Source organism: Bacillus rossius, chromosome 10, assembly GCF_032445375.1.
Source record: "Bacillus rossius redtenbacheri isolate Brsri chromosome 10, Brsri_v3, whole genome shotgun sequence".
NCBI classification, from domain to species: Eukaryota; Metazoa; Arthropoda; class Insecta; order Phasmatodea; family Bacillidae; genus Bacillus; species Bacillus rossius.
In genome coordinates, this window is record NC_086337.1 from 51,897,483 (window position 1) to 51,922,538 (window position 25,056).

Here is a 25,056-nt window from a genome sequence, read left to right on the forward strand (position 1 = left end):
TTTCTATTGAGCCCTACATCAAGGTTCCCCTACCAAAAATTTATAACAGAAACCAATAAAATACAACAGGAATTTCAGTGTATCCTGTTGTATGACAAATTAGATTTCAGTGTATTTTATTGGATCCTGTTGGTTTTTGTTGTAAACACACTGACTTCATTAGGTTTCAGTGTATTTTGTTGGGGAAAATATATCATTGTATTTTAGTGGGTTCTGTTGTATTCTAGTGTTTTTCATTCTATTCTGTAGCACAGAGTTCTGTTGGATTCTGTTGTATTTTAGTTTGAGCATTGTATTCTGTTGCAAGAATTTATTTTGGTTTCTAGTGTTTTTCATTGTATTCTGTTGGGTTTTGTTATTTCATGTTGCAAAGAGTTCTGTTGGTGTAAATTTTTGTAAGGGTCTCACTCAACTACAAAGGAAGTTACAAATATTTTTATTGAACCTTGCGCAGCAAAATTTCCACAAGTTCGCAACCCTGCTGTATAAAAAGCATTATTCACAGGGGGCTGTAACTGTATTGTTAAAGCCCTAAGTTTCATTGAATTAGGTGATGATGATGATGATGTCAACAGGTGTGTGAAATGGTATGGAATGACTCACCTGCGATGCACCATTAAGTTGACACTTTGAAATATCATACATATGTACTGTTATGTCTCTTAAATCAAGCAGTCGTTTGTTGATCCGCTTGCATTCATATCTTTCCCGAGAATATGGTTTCTGAAAGCGCATCAAAATAAAAGGGAAGAAGTAGCACAAAAAATTGAGAAAACATACTGATTCTAGCAGGGGCTGCATTGTCACTACCAAATACATTTTTAAAAAAAAAATCAATTAATTGAAATGCATCTTTGGTATATATGTACACACACCTGTTTATTCCCCTTGTTATTAAGGATGAATTATCAGTGAGCAGCAGTCTTAATGGCTAGCCTCATTTATCCCTTAGTTCTCTCTCACACAGAGAGATATCCAAGATGCAGAATAAACATGCATTACCATGAAAAGTTGGTTTACGCATAATTTGTTTTAACACATTAGGTGCAGTGTGATTTTATACTTCTGGTAACCATTATCACTTTATAACCCAAGTACAATTAACTCTCCACTTGTATCACTAGAACATAGATGCTTTGCTCTATTTTGAAAATGTTGCAGTAATTTGTAAACAAATTTAATTTTTGGTTAAGGACAGTGGCTAATATTGTGTCCAGTGAAAAATAAAACCTTTTATGTGATATTGTAGTTTGGAATTTCTTATTTGTTTCAGATGCAAGGTACAGGTTTGCAAGTGGACCGGGCGACTTTCTCTGTTGTTGGAACATGTTCAGAAACTTCATCGGAAGCGAAACTGTAATTGAGATACCAAAATCCTGGGCGACAGGTGGGATGTTTTCCTTCTGCAAGCTTTCGACCAGCTGTTTTGGGTGCACATTAAGCTTGAAGGTCATAATGGCAAAATCTTGGCTAGTGTGCAAGGTTTGACCCCAGAGTGTTACATGTATGAGATGAAGCTAGAGATTGATAAAAATGTGAGTATATTTAGCTCGGCGACAGAAACTGCCAATGCAGACATGAACAGTATCTTCACAAAAGAATTTTGCTTCAGCATGTCGACAAGGCTAGCAAAGAATTTCATAGTTGATGACTGTATCATTCTTCAGGTCAAGATAACTGGACTGCATCTAACCTAAAAGTATTCAACAAAATGACAGTGAGGTATATTAAAGTACTTAATGGCATCGAACAGCTGAGTCAGAATGTTCGGTGGTCTACACACACACACTTCTTTTGAACAATGTGATTCAGATGTAACGTCTCGTTTCTATATATTGCTTCCTTCGTGTAATGTAATTTGTTATTGCAATTGGACAATTTTTCTTTTACTTCAGTGCTTAAAAATTAAATAAAATATATAGGTAAGCTAATTTCCTGCTTAGCGCAGTGTATTAGACCGGACTGTGCTGTTACTGTTTTCATAATGCACAGAAAGTTATGACTTATTTTAATGATACTATTATTTATAAAGTCTTATTATTTTGATTGTTATTATTATGAAATTTTATTATTTAATTTGTATATTGTTCGCCCGCGAAAGTTATTTAAATATATTTTTATTAATTATGTATATCTACGAGAGCTATGCTCTATGACCTGAAATGGACTTATATGGACAGTCAATTGAGTATACCCCTCTAAGGACTAATGAACTTAACGAATTAACGATGATTTTATTCGGGGTATTACTTAAAAAAATTTTCATTGTTGGAAATTTTCGTTTTAAATTTACCGCATTTTTGTGTTTTCAATTGTATTAATGAGTGTTATTTACGGTATTTATATTGTAAATTACGCTAACCGATTTTGGTTTCGACCAATGAGAGGCCGTGTTTTAGATGTGAGGCGTCTAGAACGTCTTAATTAATAAGAGTTTGGTTGTATGAAGGCGTCTGATGCCGACGCAAAGGCGCGAGGCCTATTTTAAATTTGAAATATAGCTAGCTAGATTATGCCATCCGACACTCAGGATGAGCTTAAACGACGTATAAATAAATAATGTGTAAGATTATAAGGGCATATTCTGACGGATATGTTATTAGGAGTGAAAATCTGTAAGTAAAGATCTTGCATTTTGTATCGCCCATAGACATACCCAGCTGTATGTAATTTCGTCGTAAATAACTCCGATTTGACTACAAACTGATTAGTTTTCACGTAAAAGGTGTCAATTATCCTGAACTACGTCATGAATTGTTAGTTCCAAGATTTAAATTATTATTTTATTTTGTGATACCCAGAGGTGAAATGGGAGTACAAGTTTCGTGTCTCTACCATATAAACTGAGTTAAGCCAAGGCAAATACGAACCCAAATATAAACATAAATAGTAATCATACTAATTAATTGTGCTATGATTTCAAACATTTTTCTGTTATGTAAGAATACGTCCGTAAAAATATCATTTGATTGATTTTCTAAACTTACACTAACGAACTTTTGTGAACGATTCATGTGTGCTACGTATTTTCCTGATGTTTAATTTACATAAGCGCATATCCACGAGTCATGTTCAGTATCGTTAGGATTGTTTTTCTGTGATTTTTATCTAATTATATTAATATTGATTTTTATCTCTACACCTATGTTAGTTGTCCCTGATGAATAGCAATTTTATTATTAATAAAAATCTGGATTCTATCCCTATGTATTGATATAAGTTACCTAGCTACCTGTGTCCTAGAGTGTGTGTTTTATGATATATAACATTTTATGCATGTTTCTAAGGGTATAACAGTACCATTGACATATATATATATATATGTATATATATATTTTTTTTTTTTTGAAAAAATAGTGACAGCCAGTGTATATCGTCCCGACAACACACACACAACAAAAGGGTCTATTTATAAATCAACGAGTACTATTAATGGTACTGGCGCCAGCAGTAAGCATACACCAACAAGTTTAGCAGCAGTACAGTAGAGGACAGATATGATTACAGTTAAAGATGAAAGGAATTATTGTTTAATAAAAATTTTGTTGGCCATTGTCAGGTATGTAAAAGAGAATGTGCTTATTGTTTGCACAATCTCATGTAGGGAAGTCAGCTGCCCATACATAAACTTATTCAAAGTTATAATAAATCCAATAGTGTTATTTGGATAGGCCAGCATCCAAACTTAAGAATCTGTTGTCAATATAAAAGTTTGTATTTTCATAAGATAGGGTAGATTATGCAATAATCCGCTTAAGACACAATTTTTATAATAAAATTTTGTACAACATACTTTTATTAATGAACTCGAATACTACAAATTGTCACTTTGTAATTAATGTTCTTGCAGATCATAATAAATTCTATGTTGTTTTATTGGAGCTACCGATGTTGAATTGTGATGGTGTAGTGTCGACACATGTATTGCTTTATTTAATTATGAAAATATTAAATTTGGGAGCATTGCTGTATATCATCATCCTTATGTGAATGAACTCAAAGTAAATGGAAATAATTATATTTTTCCACACACTGTCCAGAATCAATGCAAACAAAATAATAAAGATTTTGAAGTTATATTTGTATGAAAACAGTGTTACACAGCATCATAGTAATAATAAAAGTAACCCTTCAAGAAGTACACAGAGCAGGGAAGAAACTCTACAAGCCACTACAGGATTCTCAGTGTTTCTGATGTAAATCCAATGGTGAGAAATTGTCCTACAAATGAAACTGAAATTTTAAGGCATTTGTCATATTCTAGTGTTCACTGTTTTGAACCTGTTAACTAAATAAAACATAGGTAGAAACTCCTAACATAATAATCCCATGGCATTCAATAAAATGGAACACAAGATCTAAAGAATTCAATGGAAAACATCCTTAGCAACAGAAAAAAAACTATATTTACTAGAATGCTACAAATTAACTTCTCAACAGAAACCAAAGTATACAATAACTTTGTGATTAGAGTACTCTGCTGAGAAACACACAATTCTTCAATTAAGAATTGGAACTATACACATGCAATAATATGTAAACGTAAACTTATTAACACAACTATTTGTATTGTAGTGTGCTGTAAAATCAGAACAAATACCATTAATGCATACATAATATCTTAATTAAATAAACATGTATTTATGACAATTGTTAAATTTTATGTGGAAGTTTAAATTTAGTTTGCTGAGAATTCAGCAGAAAGTGGCTAATAATCACTTTGAATACAACAGAAGCTCCTATTGTATTTCTGTTGAAAATATTTAGTAGGGTTGAATTTCTAATAGAAGTCGGAACAATAGAATTGTCAAAATTATGCTGTCACTTGCTAGTGAGGTGTCAATTTAGATGGATGGAACATATCTCATAACTTTACTAAATGGAATCACAAACAACAAAATACTTACTATTCATAATCTGTACTGTGCTTTTGGTGCTACATTCTAGGAAGCGAGGGTAGTTAGAAAAATCTCAGGATTTTAAATATCAAAATGAATTAGGGCAAATTCAATTAAGCTACACATTGAATATAAAATTGTGAATAATAGTCCATGTAATTTTCTACCAGAGAAAATGGCGCTGTTGGTATATTATCAATGCTTTTTAAGACTGTAATTTTTTCTTTGACGATGAATCAAAGTTTATTAACCATACCATAATACATTCCTGTGATACTATATAAACTTTGAAGTCCACTATTTACAAATCCTGCCCCGGAAGCCCTTCGAAGTGTCGTTTCAACACTAAAAGCTTTTTGGGCGTATGGTCATAACAGATTGAGGTTAGTGCTGAAACAATCGGCAAATGAAGTTCAACAAGAATAAGGTACATTTATTTAAATATCAGTATCTCAAAAAAAAAAAATTGAATAAACATCCAAATTTCAATAGTCTCTGGTCGTAGTTTTGTCATGCTTCTTCGAATGTTAAAACAGTCCACCATTAACACTGAATGAGGTCACCCCGGCGAACTTCTTTCCTTCTGAAACAAAACCAAACATTTCAAAAATTGTATAATTTTCATTTTGTAACCAACTTAACTGTGTATTCAAAGTTATAATCTGCAATATTTGTACATTACAGATATATCTAGCTGTATTAAATATTTTGCAAGACTGGTACGGTAAAGAATTGCAGTAATTTATCTTCCTCTATAAATCTCTAATAGTTAAATTAATTCAAAGTACAAATAAAAACTGTTTGATTTATTTATGTAATTTAGCACTTATGGTTGTACTGTATGATGGAACTAGTGTCAGCAGGACAAATAAATAAAATGTTAAAATATATTTATTGAAATACCTTCCAAAATTTTCAATTTTTATTTAGTTTCACCAGTCAAAGTATTTCCATAATTGCTGATCAAGACTGAAATCTCATCTTGATATTGCAGAAGGTAGACGTTTTTGAAATAACGAATGGGGGCGGTTGTGAGATGTGCCGCAGCACTGGCGAGGTATCCTGCAGTTGTACACAACACATACAGGCACTACCTGAATGACGTCTCCCTCTGGGGGGCTCTCCGTCTCGTGTGGTGCTTCATGTCGGGAGACGCCTCCGCCGATTCTGTACTGGAATCCAGCTCGAACCCTGAGCCTGAATCGGACACAACATTACAATAGTTAATGGTTCCACCGTAAGAAACCTTAACAACAAACAAAAATAATTAACACACTGATAAGCCTAAATCATCAGTCTCACAGGAGCAGATGTCAGTTCCTGAAATGTGCAACTGTCTCCATTCATCTATACTGTGATATTTTTCTGACAGACTTCCCATGGAATTCTCTGTGCTGTTATGCATTTAACTTTTTACATGGCCCATAAAAAAATAACGATATTCATGAGACAGTATTAAACTTTTCTTCCCCGAAATATCGTACATTATTCAAACAAAAAAAAAAATTAGGTAAATGTAGTTTTACAAACTTAAACTCAATGAGTCGGCTTGTTAAACATTGGGAATTCCATTTTGAATTCTACATCTCTTCACTGTGGCTACAATCAACGACTCATTTAGCAAGTATCACAGAAGAAACAGTGATTAATTAGCATGTCGTAATAAAGGGGTTTAGCATAGCACAATTAATTCCCAGAGTTCTCTACTAACAGATTGTAGCATGTCTGCTACAGCTCTGGCCTGGATAAATGGTAGATTTTTTTATATTTATTTTTTGGCTCCCCTGGTAATAGAAGTTATTTTGATTTACGTTTGTTATATTTGGTTTAACGTAAAAAAATTATATGAAACTGTAATTTTTATTTAGTCTTCTTAATTTGTTAATTTTAATGGACTTTAGTTATTATATTGGTCTGGAAGGTTCGAGAGCATCATCGATTGTATCGCTCCGCGGCGAACGCACGTGGCGGAAGAGCTGTGTGTCTGACGTCAGGGGACGAGTGATCGGGAGTCGGCCGGTGGCGGACGTGTCGAAATAAGCGGGTTGGGCGTGGTGATGCTTCCACTACGAAGCGATTATGAACGGCTTGCCCTTTAAACGGTTGGGGAAGCCGTACACGTAGGACGTGAGGGAGCGATGAAGAGGTTGGTGAATATCGCGAGCATGTTATAAGGAGGAAATACGTGCGTCGACGACACCTCCGAACCAGCATGACGGGAACTCGTCGCAGCAGAAAATCGCAACTACGGCAACGTCTAATGGTGATGGTTCGCCATCATTTTACGCTCGTGAGTAACTGAGTGTACCAGGTGACCGGACTTCTCGACGTGGAACGCAAGTAAGTGCCAGCCATGCCACCGCCCCATTGACCTTTTTTTAATCACAGCAAGAAATGATAAAGCGTGGATTTTCCAAATTTAATTAACTTACTACGCAATCTGATTGTTCAGCAGTTGGTTACATTCCGCGTGCAAAAAAACTATACTCGACAGACGTAGAAGTGAAAAGACCGTCAGCGTTAGACAATGACTTAAACTGTGAAAGGCCTTTTGTTTTAAGCCAAAATTTTGGAACTAGATAAATTTTTAAGATATTTATTGGGATGTTAATATGTTGTTACATTACGCTTATCAGATGCAAAAGTTTATCCTTTAATATTTATAGTTGTACTATGCCTGGCGCGTCAGAGGTTGTTTTAATATGTTATATATATCTATAGTTAATATTTTTTTTTGGGGTTATTATATTAATTCTTCGGAGCTCCGAAGTATAAGATCAGAGTATACCGTTGGTAGTAATTGTTGAAGTATTTTGTGCATAGTTTAATAGAAATTTTTTTTAATATAATACAGTATGTATTGGAAGTGGTTCGCGCCGATTTGTGAGAAATCCTTTTATGATATACTTATCTAACTATTAAATGGTGCCATATAAATATCTCTTTTTTTTATAACTTGCTGTCCCCTCTCACTGTTTATAATCTTACTAATAGTGTTGTGTCTGCTATCTGTTTGGATTCAAATATTTTTTTTGGGGTTTTCCTGCGCTCGCGGTACGAGTCATTAGAGCCTTTTTACGGTGTGGCGAGGCGCGGGAGTTGTACGTGTTGGCTAGGGTCAGGGCCAAAACGTTACAAGATACAGTAGAAAAATAAATAATCTCGTAATGAGCAGTAACATTCATTCAGTTACTGGCAAGATGCAACAAACACTAAATACAGTTAGCATCTCGAAGATAAAATGTTTTTTAACTTAAGGCTCAGCATTACCATTTTTTTAAGATAGGACTATACAAGCTGTTTTTTTATTATAAATTGCTATACTATGGAAAAGCAGAACACTAACATCAAGTTGTTGACTGTAGTGCAATAAGGTAGACAAAATGTTTTATGTATGAAAGTCTGTCTAACTTTCTACAAATAGCATGTAACATGTAAGTATCTGGCTAAAAAAAATTTATGAATAATATATTGTACACCATTTATAGATCTAGTGAAACAAATGTAGAATTGTCTCTTATTGTTTTTGCTTTACATGAACAGGCTGTGTTAAAGTTAAGAAAACATAGTAATCTTACAATTGCATCTTCTATGACAAAAGAACACAATATGCACTAAAAATAATATTTGAGCTACAAATCAACTACGTACAGAATATGGAAGAAATTAGTGTAACAATTTAGCTGGTGGTATACTACCAATTATATCTGATGCTAGACCCAGGAAACATTAAAAGCTATGGCCATGACATTTATAAAAGGCTTAAGTTGAGATTTTATGTTTTGCAGTCAGAAAAAACAATATGTACTTCACAATGAAATTTTAAAAATCACAGCTTTGAAAAACGGGCCTTTCACAATAACAAATTGTTATACATATGTTATTACTCTTAGTTTTCTGCATGGTCCCATTACATAATTTACAATATTTTAAAACCCACAATGAAATAAACTCTGCTATTGTCGTTAAATGGACTAAACATTTAAATTTCAGTTTTTTGTCTAACAGCCAAATAATACACACAACTCTGTGTAACTATCAATACAAAATTAAAGAAGAGAGCACCCTACGCCATTAGATATATATATTAATTGGCCGTTAGGACAGAAAACTTAAATTTAAATTGTATTTGTTAGTCTGTAGTACATTGAACGGCAAAAGTGTGGGTTTTTTAGTTTAAAAAAAAAACTATAAGTTTAATTCCTCTCTCTCTATATATATATATATCAAATAAAATATGAGTAAATGAAACCAATTGAAAATACTAAATATGAGTGATATACTTAAATACTTTAAAGATAATTTTTACAAATAGTTACTAATGTACACGTAATCTAGTCACTTCAGCTAATATGTCAACATTACATTGAAAGCTTTTTTTTTAATCTTAGAGCATCAAGTGACTTTATGTGACTAATAATAGCTAGATAAGACTGTCTGACAGCAAAGAGACTTGATCCAAAATAAAAAACTTCATAATCACAGTAGATTCCCAACTCAGTATTAATGGCTGGAAACTGTACACCATCTGTAATGTTACATTCCAAAGTTGGCCCAGCTCAGCAACCCGAAATAGTAACAAATCCAATGGTAAAACACTTTTAAAGTTTTGTTTAAATTTAACGAAAATTTCTTGTTACAAGTTACATTTTTTTCTTACAAACTGCCACCGGTACGGACGACGACGACGACCTCTACTGAACTCACACCACGCAGTTACCGTCCCTTTACAAGACAAAACAAATGGAGGCAACCCCGTGGGCCAACTGACCAATCATTATTTCCCGAAAAATACTGGTATGGGGAGACACAACACGCCACCTCAAGGCACGCCCTGATTGGCTGGCGATACTGCACCCAGCCAAAGTTCCAGTTTCTTGCTGCGCAGTAACACGTCCACGTGCTGGGATTTTCCAACGACGCTGCGTCGCGTCCGTGCCTTCCTTTCTTTTCAATCTTTCTACACTGTTCTCGAAAATTACCGGCCAATAATCCATACTTTACATGTTAATTTTAAATTATAAAGTAAACAAATAATAAAACCACTAATAATAATCATTAAAACACCAACTAAATACTTATTATACATCATTTTAAGTACTGAAATCAACATGGCCTGATGGAATGTCCGTATGATACTATACCACCCCAATCCCCCCCCCCCCCCCAAAAAAAAAAGGACAGTCGACTTTGGAGCAAATTCCCACATCAAGCCTGGTTTACCTATACCTCAATATTAGTGGTTTTTTGACCCTCTGACTCCCTCCCCACCCAACTCTTAAGGTCTTTAGATTTGAAAATATTGTACGGTCACAGGTTCTTTATACGTAGGTATGCAAAATTTCAACACATTCGGATGGCGAAAAGTGGATAAAAATTATCAAAATGGAAACATTTTATTACGCAGTCCATACACGCAGTCAAAGCTAATTAAAGCAAGGCGAAAAAAAAATTTGAAGCTAAACATAAAGGTATGCACAGTCATTTCATCAATGTTTTGTTATGACATCGTCACGTTGAACTATCGTCCGTAGACTGGACTTTACAGACAACCAAAAGCAGGGATAAGGGCAACTTGCCGCTGTGCGGCGTGTGGCGTGGAGTCCTGTGCCGGCAGACGGGCGCACGGCCCTTGTCCTGCCCGCTGCTGTCCGAGTCCGTGGGGTCGCAGCCGTGCGAGCGGCCCTGGCACGGCGCCACTCCCCCCGCCTTGGCAGGTACCGGTAGGGGCAGCGTCTGCTGGCTGGAGATGCACGATATCTCTGCCCGACAAACGTCTACAATTACAGCCGGCTCGCCTCCACACAATGTGTATATAGTTTGAGCATGTTTAGTATAAGGGAGTGAAAAAGTGATAATTTCATTTCATAACAGAAAAAATCATAGGTCATAGATATACAAATAGTGAGTGAGTGTCATTTCTCTATGTCTGACACACGATCATAAACATATAGTAAGGTCTGGCAAATTCATATTTTTCTCCTTGGTGAGACCAGTCCGCTTAGTGGAGCTCGCAGTGGCTAGCAAAATAAAGGCGCTCATAACAGTTTTGTTCTTAACTTCGTCAATAAATAGAGTTAGTTGCCTTGAATTTTAAACGCACCATCGTTTGATGTGTTTGTCATGTATTTAATTTTCGTTTGTTTGTGCCGTATGCGTTCCTATACCATTTTAAACTTCCCGCCCTGCAGGGGCATTGTGGTTGGTCACTCTAGAATGGCCCAGGAAGTGGGTTGGTGCACCTGCGCACAGGAAGAGGACAGTCTCATATAATCGACGTGGTTACCATCGCGACTCGTTTTCAATCAAACTATAGTTGCATCCGCTAATTATTTCAGTCCACATCTCTTTGTGCAACACAATGACTATGGGCCAATCATATTCTTAATATTTGGTATCCGAGGGGGAAAAACATTCATACAGGTACTCTGAAGTTTGGGAAGCCTACAAATCGCGTAGTTTCGGTTTCCCTACCACGTTTGTGCAACTTCGGATTTCTCTCAAAAAATTGAAACTAAAAAAAATCAAAGGGTTAGGTTAGGTTAGGTCAGTCACAACATGCTTTTTTTCATTGGAAACTTCTGATATAGCAGCTGAAGTGGCGTTAATACCAAAACTTCGGAAATCCTTGCAGGGAACCGAAACTACGTGAGTTGTAGGGTTCCCCTTTAGTTTGCTAGCTCAATTTTTTTTCTTTCATACTTCATTACATGCTTTTAGCACGTAACATGCAAATAAAATCACAATATGTATTGATTCTGGAAACCTAGTTTGTGAAACAAATATTTAAAGGTTTGAATGTTTCAACACCATACTTAAGTATGTACATTATTTTATTTTTGACCCCTGAGTAATAGATTTGGATTCGAGGGATATATTTGGGATTTGAATATATTTCGGTTTACTGACCTTCTGGGATGAATCGAAGAGTCACCTTCTATGTTCATCATGTACAAGTTGGGTGACATTTTGTTTTCACACGCAGACGAATAGGAATTTTTGTTACTTGAAATACATGGCCATTAACAATCGCGCAAGCCATGTGATGGCGTGATGAGTGAAAAAAAAGTGAGCTCACTAATATTCTTATTATATGATGAAATACAGTTATTTTCTCCAAGACTTTCAGCTCACCTAAGTGTGATTACAAGACGTTCAGATGTTTTTAATCCTTCAGAGACCAGAGATTCAATGGTGTTTGAGGATCTAAGAATATACATTGCTAGCATTACAGTTTTGTTTCAATGAACCTGTTTCTTCTACACAGTATAGCTGCACCAGTTTTCCTCTGACTTTATCATTTCATTACATTCTTGTTAGAAAGAGGAATGTGTGATAATTTTCATGCTACCTGGCATTATAAACATAGACATTAGGAGTTAGAAGAAGTTGGCAATAACTTTTGTGTACGGCACTTCCCAGATGCAAATTACTGTCATGATTATGCTCACATCAAAACACTGTCTTTTCTGAGTTATGATATGAACATGAATGTGTGCAGCACAGAATTTTATGTTGTAATATTGTCCATGAACCAACAAAACTTGAATAAATTAGTATTGACTATTGAAAATTGTGTAACGGCTATAGTTGTGGCTTTATTGGAAGTTAGGTTTGATTGGCATATAGACTTAGAAGGTTAGTAGTGGAGAAAAAGTTTTCATGCAAAATCACAACATATCTTAAGGAACAGGAAAACATTTTTTGAGACTATGAAAGAATGTGTAAATGAATTTAAACACAAAATTTTACATTAATAACTTGAATAGCATCCACTAACACTATAACATACACCTATTTGAACTGCATTATTTTAAAATCAGTATCTTTGAAAATAAATTAATCTCATAGAAAAGATGCCAACATGCCAACTGCTAATTCCAGGCATGACAGTAAATCATCATGCTATGTGACTAAACAAAACTTCTTTCTGACACTAGCGAATCTTGGTGTTATTAGCACAAGTAAAACATACCAAAGGCAGACAGAAGAAAAGTGTATTTTAGGGGAAGCTAAATATTCTTACATTGTAAGGGACAGAAACTGAATACATTTTAAATGTAGAATTTGTGTGTGTGTTCATAAATATTCAGGTTGTGCATGAATATTTTTTTCTATGGTAGTGTGTACTTGCTGTCTATGACTGCCATAATGAACATATTACAAACTGTTGGGGTACCTGGGTACCAAAATCTTTGAATTTAATTTTGTTATATTTATTTCCCTGGGAAGTTAGGGAGGGGGGGTATTTGTAAGATCCAAAATGACCAAAATAATTTTTTTTATTATAATATGAAAGTGTTGAAAGATGGTATTCAGAACACTGTTGTACACATTATTCTGTTAATTTTGGAAAAACTTTTCTGCGAAGCAGCTGTGCGCATGTTGAATGATATAAATTTATGTTTGAACATCTTGTAAGCCTTGAGGAGGATGTATTTTCTTTAAGTTTAGATTAAAACATTTCATTACATTTCCCTTCCTTTAATTTTCAGACATTTAGTATAAAAATGATAAATTATATTTACAATCAGTTATGAGTGATGCCCTTACTTCTCTTCAACATGAGGGTCATTAAAGATTAGCTGTGAACCAGGAGTGTAACACTAAGTAAGGGGGAATGGGTACACAATCCCCACCCCTTTTTCTTCCTTAAATCCTAAAAAAACATCTTATCATTCCCACACCAACCAAAAGAAAAGAATTCGAAAGCAAACTGGTCCTACTTGTCCCGAAATTAAAAATTCTGCTTGCGCTCCTAATGGAGATGGAGCATTGACAGAATACAAAGGTAGGAGGAATTAGAGCATTCTGAGACCACCCGACCAGCTTGCTGCAAACACAGGCCTACACCACGTCGTAAAACCTTTGAATATATATACTGTATAGAAGTCGCGAGTGGATAGGATTTACTCTACGTTTTTCAGAAGCGTATGATGAGCAGCTTGGGAACTTCACCGCTGCAGTGCGCTGCCGTAACGCCCTGTATCGTCTTAGTTGTTATTTACATGTTAGAGCGCAGCACTGTCACCCGCTGTCATTCCCCGCACCCCCCACCTATCATTCACTGCAGCGGAAGGGGGAAGGGGTGTTTGAAGAGTTCGACACTTGTCCGCCAGGGACCACCACAAGTCGATGCCCTAGAGATGGTGGCGATTGCAGCGGTGAATTAACCGACTACCTCAAAACCGTATTAGAAATTTTAACCTGGGCTGGCAACTTCTACACAGTATATATATTCAAAGGTAAACCTGAGGTTCTGCTCGACGCGGGTACCTAGGCTAAGGCCGTCCGGCGGGCTGTTGGCGGAGCGCAGGAGCTTGTCCCCCGAGCTGCAGGAGTAGTACTCCTTGCCGAAGCGGCCGGACGGCCCGGGCCTGGTCTGCCCCGCGTAGCACTCCTGCTGGTTGAACGTCTGGAACTGCACGCAGTAGTCCATCGTCTGCATGCCCGCCGCCGTGCCGCCCGCGCTGTTCTTGCAGGGCAGGCTGAACGTCGCGTACGGGCCGATCTCGTAGTCCTGGCCTTCAACAGAGCGGGGAGAAACAATTACAACCAGGGGCGGGGGGGGCAAGGGTATTTTGCCCCCCCCCCCCCTTCTGAAACCTTGAAGAGAGGGGCAAACGGGGGCAAAGAAAGTGCTGTGTAATCAATTTTTAGATAATAAAACTGCTTAAATAGCACCATTCTCCACCTTGAAATATAAATTTTCCCGGGGGAGGACCCCCCGCTTCAATAGGGGGGGGATCGATGATTCTTTATAAAAATGGTAAATTGCCCTCCCCCCCCTTTGGAAATTTAGATGTTGCGCCCCTGATTACAACACTTTCTCTATCGTGGTCGCGAAAGAGGAAAGGTTTGAATCTGTGGTCTCTGAAGGATTATAAAACATCTGAACTACATACTTGTAATCACACGCAGCTGAACTGAAATTTCATTACATAATAAGAATATTAGTGAGCTCAGCACATTTTTCACTCATCAGTCATCACATGGCTTTGTATTCAAAGTAACAAAAATTCCTATTCATCTGCATGTTGAAAACAAAATGCCACCAAAATTGTACATCATGAACATGGAAAGTAACTCTTCAATAATTCCTCCCAGTTTAGCCTTCTTGCAACAAGCTTAAAAAAAAAATTCAGTAGAGGACTGATGTCCAACCATGCTGAATTTTGCTAATTAGAGGTAAAGTTGGATTATATATTTGGCGAAAATTTAAGACACATGCAGTAATGTTAAGGGTTTTGCCCCACTGGGCCTTTCCCCTACACCTCTCTTAGTTTAGCCCTGTCTTACACACGGGCCACTTTGAATAACACCTCAACCCCAAAAGATGGATGAGAGAGCATTGTAGATTCAATGCCACGTGCCCATTAGTGTAGTTGTTAATAACTGTAACTTCTTTTTGATCAATAATATTTAAATTGCACAATGTGCGACATTGAAATGAATTTCTGCAGTTAAAACAAAAGGGTTGAACTGTGTGCAACTATATTAACGTATGCAATATCACCTAACGGTCACCAGCGTGGGTGCGAAGGCCCCAGTCACATCACAACCTGAGCAAGGGAGTCTCTCACTGGGTCCACATGCCCTCCTCTTTCCATGTGGTGGCACCAATTACCAACGAGAGTGCAAAGTACATGAAGGGGCCCCGACATCAAAGAACATCTTGAAATATTCATTAGTGTTACCTGGTTCATAATGTGCCTCTCCCTTACAAAACAAAAATCCATTGAATTTCACATAAAACCAAAAACTAGAAAGAAAATGGCTTTAATTTAACAACTGCGCTGAGAAACCTACAATAAACAAAGATGCTAATTTTGACTCAACCCACAAAAAAAATTATTACGGTGTAACAGTAGAATAAATGTTGAGAGTAAAAATACTACAATGGCAATTATTATTGTACGTGCCAAGGGCATATTCAAGGATGGGGGGTTACCCTTCCAAAGTGAAAAGTAAATGAACATGCAAGTTGTTTGAATGCAACACTTCCAAAAGAAACTGATAACGAAAAAACCCCCGTTCCCTCCTTCGGGAGCCAGATATATGCACCTTGGTGTGTGCGCTCCAACCCTGACACTGCTGTCTCTACCTGAGGTATCGCTTCCCTTCTGGTAGCTGAGCGAGGAGTCCCCCTTCCGGGTGGGTGAGGGCAGGTACAGCTGGGCGGAGTGGTTGCAGTCCGGGCCTTGCTGCTTCGAGTTCCTCTGGTTCTCCAGTTCCGCCAGGGACTTGGCCTCGCTCCCCGGGTCTGCGTCCTTCGCGCAGTTGTAACTCCTGCCGACAGAACGAAATCGGGTCTTAGCATGTAGCAAACATCGAGGTCAATGAAAATGGTGATGGGATAACAGTTATGCAATCACTGTCTCATGGGCGTCGCAAGGATATATATATTTTTTTTTGGGGGGGGGGGGGGGGGGAGACTGCAATTGATTTAGTTGTTGAGGAATATCCATCCCCTGGGAAAAAAGCGGGGACCCGGGAAAATTTGGGGTTTGAAGGTGCAAAAAGGTGGTTTTTAGGCATTTTTCATTCCTAAATATTCTAATTATAGTTGGTCGCATTATATAATTTATTTTTTATAAAAAATATTTTCAGAGAACAAATTTTTAAAAACACAGTGCTCACATTACCACGATTGGACTAAATGCACCATGCGCAACATATGGGTTATATCACAGAAATCATAATAATATAACTCGAAACTAAATATATTATTGGAGGGGACGAAATTGAAGACTTCTATTATTGGGAGGGACGTGTCCCCCCCCCCGGTTGCAACGCCCATGACCGTCTAATATTTTCGTGCAAACTTGTTACGACTTTGTGAAGAAAAGTTTCTGTTTGTTTGTGGGCTTATAGGCATATTTGTTGTCTTTTACAAAAATGTACAGTTTCACACAAAGCTTCACCTTCAAAACAAGTTGGAAAGTCACTGTCTACACGAGATTTCGAAAAACCACCCCATCACTTTTCATACCCCCTAAATTTTTGTAAACACTAACAGGAAATTTACTGTCTTAAACTGGGGAAAAAAAAAACCATTTACCTCTTTCATCCCTTAAAACATAATGTTGGTACATTTAAATGAAATTTTGCACTATCTATGTTAAAAACAAGATAAAATTTAAAGCTTCATCTAATTTCAAAATAGCAACCCCCCAAAAATGTTTCAAAAACCATATTGTGCACCTTCATCACCCCTTACTTAATAAAATTTTGGATACTGTAGTATTTTGATACTTCTTGATAAACATTTGAACACAAGTAAAGGATGATTTCTGTAAAAATCAAATTTTGAAAACTACCTGTTTTCCTTTCTCTACATGGCTTGAGAAAATAAAATAAAAAAAAACCTCGCTTTTCATCCCACATTAAATTTCTTACATACCACCACCCCCCTTTGTTAAAGTAAAATTATGGCACTATTGGATGAAAGTTTGCCAACGTGACATTCAAATTACGAACAAACAAAAAAAATACATCCGATTGTGGGGAGGGAAAAAAAATTCCCCTTCACCCTGTGTTCCAATCTTTTAGTGTTTATATATAGTATGATCAGTAATGTTAACATACAAAAAAATACTTGTAAATTTATTAGGTTGACATCAAAAAGGGGTGGGGTTATGCTCCTTCCTGTGTCAAGAGTCTCTAAAGAGGTGCACCCTATCCCCCCCCTTCCCCAAAAGAGTTGGCAGGAGTGTCAGTGACTAGTGCCTACGTTGTTAAACATTTTCACGCTGGCGAAAATCACACGTATAAAGGAAACCTTACAAGTACCATAAAAGCTCAGATCTGTTTTACACCTATACATTAAAACACAAGGAGGTGGTAGCGACATATTAATGTCCCCGGGCCTATGGGCGCCGGACACACTTTAGACAGCAATGATCCTGTTTTTTCTAACAGCTCAACGACAAGTCGAACCACGGGATAGTAAATAAAAGTTTTGAATGTACGACCGAACCGGCCAGTCAGCCTGCATCAAACTTGCAGGTAGAGCCAGCCAGCCCGCCTCTTAGGCCATTTCAACAGTACGAACATAACACAATGTCCTAATCATATATTTTAGTAGTACTAACTGTAACCATTGTAGAGTGCTGGTCCGAGGTCACAATTAAAGAGTAGGTAACTCAAAACCGCTTTAGATAAGCTCACGCCAAGAACTGATTTGTTGTTTTTTGTCGCTTGTAGCCAGAGATGTAGAAGTACGACTCTTTCAATGGAAACTAAAAAAACTATGTTTTTCGCATGGAGTTAAGAAGTTAGGGAGTAGGTGTGTGTAATCTCTGCTGTGTTAACAGTTGAAGTCAAAACAAAAAGCGACCACGCCCCCTTGTGAGAGCAAAACATCACTGGTTGCAATGCATTTAAATGCAGAATACTGTATTTTGTTAATCCGATATTAGCTACCAACGGCGTATATGTCCAAGTTTATCTTGTTAAGATTATGAAATGAAATATAATGTTGTGTTGCAAGACTGTAACGTGTGATTTTTTAGTAGAAATAAGGCAATAAATCCCGATATATGTAATGACGAAATGGGTTATAAAATTAATTTATTGCTTACTTAACAGCATTCAGGTAGGGTGCATTGATGTTATTTAGGCAGTATGTTGTGTCAATAACATTATAGTACCCTTGTTTACATTATTTGTGCTTAAAGAAGGTTTTTTTTCGTCATTTCATTTATCGGACTATTACAATGTTAAAGATATTAGCTTATTACCTACATGTTACTGACGTCGTACCGACGCTACCCTTAAGCCGGTTTCACCCGATCAGTGGCAGGTTGCCCTTTCGGAGCGCATCCTCTCCAAACCCCGGACGAGTCAAGTGAGAGCTCCGCCACGGGACCTAATTCGATGCATAACTTATAAACATAATATAAGTACAATGATCAGTCCCGTTAATTTCAATCACCACCAACACTTTAATTACTTAGTTAATCAATGCGCATCAGTGTAATTACGTGTAAACAACAGTCGTCCACTGACTTATATTTTCAAACAGTTACTTGCTAGTTTGTCATATATCAAGCCCTCAGCAATTAGTTTCCAGATACTAATTTGTAATTAAGTACCTGGAACGATTTTTTTACTTAAACTTATAGTTGTAAGGTGATATAAGTGTCTTGGCGCGCGGCGCGGGGTGGTGGGGGTAGCCCGGAAGCTACCCCGCGCGGCGGCCATCTTCCGGCAGTCTTCTCCAAGCTCAGGCCCGGGGCGCAACTAACGTTCCGTGAGCGGCCATCATCTTTGAATTCAACGATCACTCATTCTGCCATGTGAGTAATTACCCCAAAACTTCCTTTTATTAGCTGCCCACGTGTCCCCGAGCCCTTTTTCCGCGGATCCGGGACTATCCCGACCGGCTTAAAGAGCATCGAGTGCAACTGCGCCACTGGCTCCACTTGCGGTACTGGCCGTCTCCAGTGAACTTTTTAATTAACATGTCGTGCAAATGCCTGCCGGTATCACGAGCGAATAATTTGTAACGCCAAGCTTCGTAACGCCATCACGCGACCCCCCATGGTAACATACGGCACTGGCCGCCTCCAGTGAACTTTTAACCCGCAAGACTGCCGCGGAGTTAGATCGTAGCGTAATAATTAATTAGTGTTTTCATTGGGTAACCCGGAACTTGTACCGTGTACCAACGTAACTTGTCATTCGTGAGTAACGACTAATAAAGTTACTCAGAAACGTCCCCGTGTGTAATTTCAGTGTTCTTGTAATCCCATCAGCCAGGCATGCAACCCCCTATATTGCTTAGGGCGTATCCAGCACCAACACAGTAAGTTCGTCGTCATCGTAAGCCGACTTATCTAGCGGACCACGCTGGGGCAGAAAGAACCCACGATTCATCTCATGGTCTAGTTCAGGCTAGCCTGGCGCCCACCGGACATTCAATCCACATACACGTCACTGCAACCCGCTAGATATTCCCCCTCAGCTCCCACAGAGAGACGGGCGGCGGCAAATGGCGCCCCTGCGTGGTGCGTGACAAGAAAAACGAAATCAGAAAAATTCGAAAAATTCGCAGGAAAAGTAGGAAATTACGACGGAGAACGACCATTTTTAGAAAGCGAAGGGCGAATAGTCGCGGGCGTGACGTGGAAGGCAGACAAAGGTTTTTCCACCCCCCACCCCCTCAAGATTCAACATTCCAGCAGGACGTGCGACGCGGGCGGGCGACGTCACACTACCCCCACTCCGCGGCGACCGTTTCGCTCTCTGCTTTGTGCGGTGTTCCGGGCATTCCTCCTGCCCACCGTTCGTTCTCGCTCTTCGCTTCACACAGCCGGCGCGGCAGCCCCTTCCACCGACGATTTGGATCGGCGCGCGCAGCTCCAGCTGCCACCATTATCGGCCTCTGTTATATGCGACAGTCCGGGCACCTAGCTCGCGACCCGGCGTAGCGCGCACGCGGACACGCAACAAAACAGGCACGTACAGTGCGTGTCATCACACGGCCACGCATACGAGACGAAAGTTACGTGTTAACACTAGACATCATGTCATACCAGGGCGGCGGATTACCGGCTAATATGGATTTATTAACCGGACCGGAACCCGCCTGGGTACAATTCCTAAGTGGAAAGGGGAAAACGGAACCCACGACACAAGTTAACAACGGACTCACCGCGCCCGGAGCGACGGCTGTTTGCCCAGCGGCAAATCACGCCGAACACGTGCCCCAGTTACAAGACACCACGCGGTACATACCTGACTGGGCCACGGTGACCACACTCGCACGACCGAGCACTGGCCAGGCGATGTCGCTACCCGAATTCGGAGGGGCCCCACACGAGGACCCAAGCATGTTTCTCGAACAATGCACATCGCGGCTAACGCATAATGGCACACACCCTGCCGAATGGGCGGAGAGGGCCAGCGGGCAGCTACGCGGCGCGGCGCGGACTTGGTGGACCAGGTGGGGGCGCTTCGGAATGCCGTGGTCCGAATTCGCCGACAGCTTTACGCACCGGTTCGATACCGGATGCCCACTCATAGACTGCTCGGCGCAGTTTTATGGGGTTAGACAGCGAGAGGGTGAAGATGCGGAGGCATTCGTAGCCAATAAGATCAGGCTGTTTCGGCGAATTTCGCCTAACCAGGATCCCGCCCAAGCACTGCCAGTCGTGACCAAACTGCTTAGGGACGACCTACAGCCATTCATGCGGCTATACCAAACCACGTCCGTCGTGGACTATGCTCGACAAGCACAGGCCACGGAAAACAACCTCGGCGCCGGGAACCAGCGTCATCAGGCGTCCACGACCCCGCGACGACCTTCGATACTACCCCCACCGCCTCAGGCGACGCAAGATGTTCGCGGGCACGAGGAGCAGTCACGCGGGACAGCCGGACGAGCGCCAGACGTTAGGGTAACCGAAGCCCGGGCCCCCCAGTGCAGGTTAGGTTGCCCGCGCGGCACGTTCCATTGGCACAACGACTGCCCCCGGAGGAACGACTCACCCGGCCCACCGCCACCCACAGCACGACCGGACCCGCCCCCGCAGCGACAGACACCCCCGTTCGCCCCCACCATGTCGGGAAACGGGCCCCGGGGGGACCATTACTGAGTCCCCCGGCCGTGGCACCAGCTGTCCCGCCGAGCGCCCATCAACCCCTACCGACCCTGGGGCAACTGCACAGCCTGCCCGCCGGTCTTATGCGTGTGCTCGTGGAGGTCAACGGACACCCAGCCACCGCACTGATCGACACCGGAGCAAGTGCGGTCTTCGTGCGCCCCAACCTGGTGCCGCCTGGCACAATGCACCCGGAGCAGGGCGAACTACGCCTGGCCACCACCGCCCACACCGGACGGATGATCGGCCGCGCGGATATCAAGGTAAGCCTACGGGAGCTCGACACCAGGGTAAAGGCCATTGTAGTGCAGGATCTGAACGAGGAGGTCGTGCTGGGCATGCCGTGGTTAATTGACCAGGACGCCGTGCTTGAGCTACGTCATGCCCGACTCAACCTGGGCCGGACGGAACGCTACGTGGCTTACGCTATGGGACAGACGCCCGTGCCGGAAGGCACCATCACGACGTTAGCCGACATCCGTCATAATGTCCCTCCACAACACCAGGCCGACATAAACCGAGTGCTGTCGGGACGACCGGGCGTCTTCATGACAACAGGCCCGTTGAGACGCACCACGGTGGCAGAACACCGTATCCCGACCACCTCTGATCAACCAGTGTACGACCCACCACGAGGTTATGGTTTCCACGAACAGCGAGCCATCCGAGAACAAGTCACTGAGATGCTACTGAGCGGCGTTATCGAGCCATCACACAGTGCCTACAACTCCTGTGTCGTTCTGGCCTCCAAGAAGGACGGTACGAACCGGTTCTGCGTCGACTTCCGCCCCCTGAACGCCGTCACTGTTAGTGCCCCGCCCCCTCAAATCAGCGTCGAGGCCGCCGTGGCCGGACTGGGGAAAGCGTGTGTATTCAGCACGCTAGACTTAAAGTCCGGTTACTGGCAGGTGCCGATACGGCGCGAGGACCGGGAAAAAACGGCGTTCACGGTACCCGACGGACGCCGATTCCAGTTCCGAGCCATGCCCTTCGGACTGAAGTGCGCCCCAGCCACCTTCCAGACCATGATGACCAGGGTCCTGGAGGGCTACATCGGGGAGTTCGCCCTGGCATACTTAGATGACGTCATCGTGTTCTCGGAGTCGTGGGAGGACCACTGTCGACATCTGGCGCTGGTGATGGAGAGACTGGCCACCAATCACTTGACCGCTAATCCCGCAAAGTGCCACATTGGGGCGACCGAAGTCGATTTTCTGGGACACATAGTTAGCGAGGACGGCAACAGGCCACAACCGGGTCATCTCCGGCAGATAGCTGAAGCGGAAGTGCCACGCACGCGCAAACGGCTACAGCAATTCGTCGGTCTTATCAACTGGCTGCGAAACTATATACCTAATTTTTCGCAACGGATCGCGCCGCTTACAGACTTGTTGTCGCCCCAGACTCGTTATCGATGGACCCCGCCCGCCCAACTGGCCTTCGACGAGATAAAACAGGAGTTCACCCGATGCCACACACTAGCGCGCATAGACCCTGACCGGCCCTTGGTCCTACAGACCGACGCCAGCGCCCTCGGAACCGGCGCTGTACTGTTCCAGGTCGACGACCAAGGGGAGCGGCAAATAGTGGACTATGCTAGCGCTAAGTTTGGGGCAGCCGAAACACGCTACCACAGCAACGAACAGGAATGTCTCGCCGTCGTGTGGGCGATTAAGAAGTACCGCCCACACCTGGAGGGCCGTCCGTTTACGCTCCGCACGGACAACCGCTGCCTCACCTGGCTGCATACCATGCAGGGGCGGAAGGGGAAACTGATCCGCTGGGCACTGCTCCTACAGTCCTTCGACTTCGTCGTTGAGCACGTGCCCGGCGTCGAGAACCAGCTCCCCGACCTGCTCTCCCGTGAACCCGACACCAGCGAAGGGGTGGTGGATGACCACGACTGGGAAGACGTCCTGCCCCCAGACTACGCCACGGCACGAGGCGCCCAACAACCCGCCTACGCTCAGAACATCGTAGGCGAGGCCACGGACGACGCGCCTCCGAACACGGCCGCCGACGTAGACCGCCGCGTCTTAGAGGCCCAACAGCGATCTCCTGATGCCCACCGCCGTCGGCAATCGGCCGAGAGAGTGGGGCAGACGACCTGGCTCCTCCAAGGGGACAGGATAATGAATAGGTCTCCCGACCCGACGGGAACATGGAGGACCTACGTGCCACCGGAGGCCCGCGAGGCCGTGTTGCTGTTTCACCATGACCACGACCTCGCGGGACATCCGGGGGCAGATCAGACCCACCGGGCCATCGGGCAGTACTACCACTGGCCCGGGGTAGCTCGGGACGTCCGTGAATACATCAAGGGGTGCGAGGTCTGCCAGCAGCGCAAGGCTCGGCGTGGGGACGGGGTGCAACAACAACAACCCCGCCTACCGTCGACGCCATTCCAGACCATCGCCCTCGACGTGATGGGGCCCTACCCGCGCTCACCACGTGGCAAACGGTTCCTGATCGTCATCACGGACATGTTCACCAGGTGGACCGAGGCCTACCCCTGCGGCAACTCCCGGGCGGCAACCATCATCGGCCTACTGACCCGCGAGTTCCTTCCTCGTTGGGGCTACCCCCAATCCGCACTGACGGACAACGGCAGCCAGTTCCTGGGTGCACGTTGGAGGGACTGGTGTCGTGAGGCCCACATCGACCACCACACGACGCCCTCCTACCATCCAAGGGCGAACCCCACTGAGCGCCGGAACCAAGAGCTCAAGATCCAGCTACGACTCCGCCTCGGGGACGATCATGCTCAGTGGGACAGCCACGTCGCCGACGCGCTCTTCTGCGTCCGGAGGCGCGTGAACGCCGCCACCGGCATGACACCTGCGGAGATGGTACAGGGCCACAACCTCCCTCTGCCCGGCGAGTGGGCCACCCACGGCGTCCCCCACCCCGAGGAGCGAGGGGGAGAACGCGACCAACGGCGCACAGCTGAACATGATGCCGCCCGGCAACAGCAGGAACAGTATACCCAACATATCACCCCCCAGACCACCAGGGCACCACCCCCTCTACGGACGGGAGACCTGGTGTTCGTGCGGGTCCACCCGCTGTCCACCGCCCCGCGGAATTACTGCGCCGGACTCGCACCCCGTTGGCGGGGGCCCTACGTTGTCCAACGCCGCGTGGGAGCGACCTCGTACCGGATCAACCTGGGTGGTCGCCATGTCCGGAAAATTCATCGAGACGACCTCCGGCTAGCGGCCGTACCGGGTGCCCCGCCGCCCGATGGAGCGGATGACGACGGCCCAGTGGAACCCCGAGACGACGATGAAACAACTCCGGCCACCATGAGCCCGACGCCGCATGGGATGGGCCCCGCGGACGAGCCCCACCCCAACCCAAATGGAACCCCGGACCAGGCCGTTACCCCTCAAGGGGCTCAACGGGGCACCACGCGCCCCAAGAGGCTCTGCTTCGCCCCCACGACGGCAGGCGAAGAAGGCCACGGAGCTGGGCCCGCGTCTCAGAGGGGCGAGGGGTCGCCTGGCGAGAGAGTAGACCGCCCCCGCCGAAGACGACGCCGCCCTGCTCGG

General features: G+C 42.7%; 2 protein-coding genes across 8 annotated transcripts in view; one reads left to right on the forward strand and one right to left on the reverse strand.

Annotated features, from left to right (window-relative positions):
- The window catches only part of LOC134536131 (E3 ubiquitin-protein ligase sina-like), a 932,635-nt gene extending 928,324 nt beyond the window's left edge, over positions 1–4,311 (forward strand). For all 7 annotated transcript variants that reach the window (XR_010075763.1, XR_010075764.1, XR_010075765.1 and 4 more), the window contains one exon: positions 1,274–4,311. Coding sequence is in view for 4 of the 7 variants with exons in the window: in XM_063375716.1 (XP_063231786.1) it covers positions 1,274–1,364 (91 nt within the window). In the remaining 3 variants the exon portion in view is untranslated. The remainder of the gene's footprint in view (positions 1–1,273) is intronic.
- Positions 4,312–5,305: 994 nt separating this feature from the next.
- LOC134536128 (cell adhesion molecule Dscam2-like) overlaps positions 5,306–25,056 on the reverse strand; it is an 81,026-nt gene continuing 61,275 nt past the window's right edge. Inside the window, exons 18-22 of the mRNA XM_063375713.1 lie at positions 16,003–16,187; positions 14,175–14,423; positions 10,478–10,660; positions 5,993–6,095; positions 5,306–5,481 (exon numbers count right to left, since the gene is read on the reverse strand). Of these exons, the coding sequence (XP_063231783.1) occupies positions 5,442–5,481; positions 5,993–6,095; positions 10,478–10,660; positions 14,175–14,423; positions 16,003–16,187 (760 nt within the window). The 3' untranslated portion in view covers positions 5,306–5,441. The remainder of the gene's footprint in view (positions 5,482–5,992; positions 6,096–10,477; positions 10,661–14,174; positions 14,424–16,002; positions 16,188–25,056) is intronic.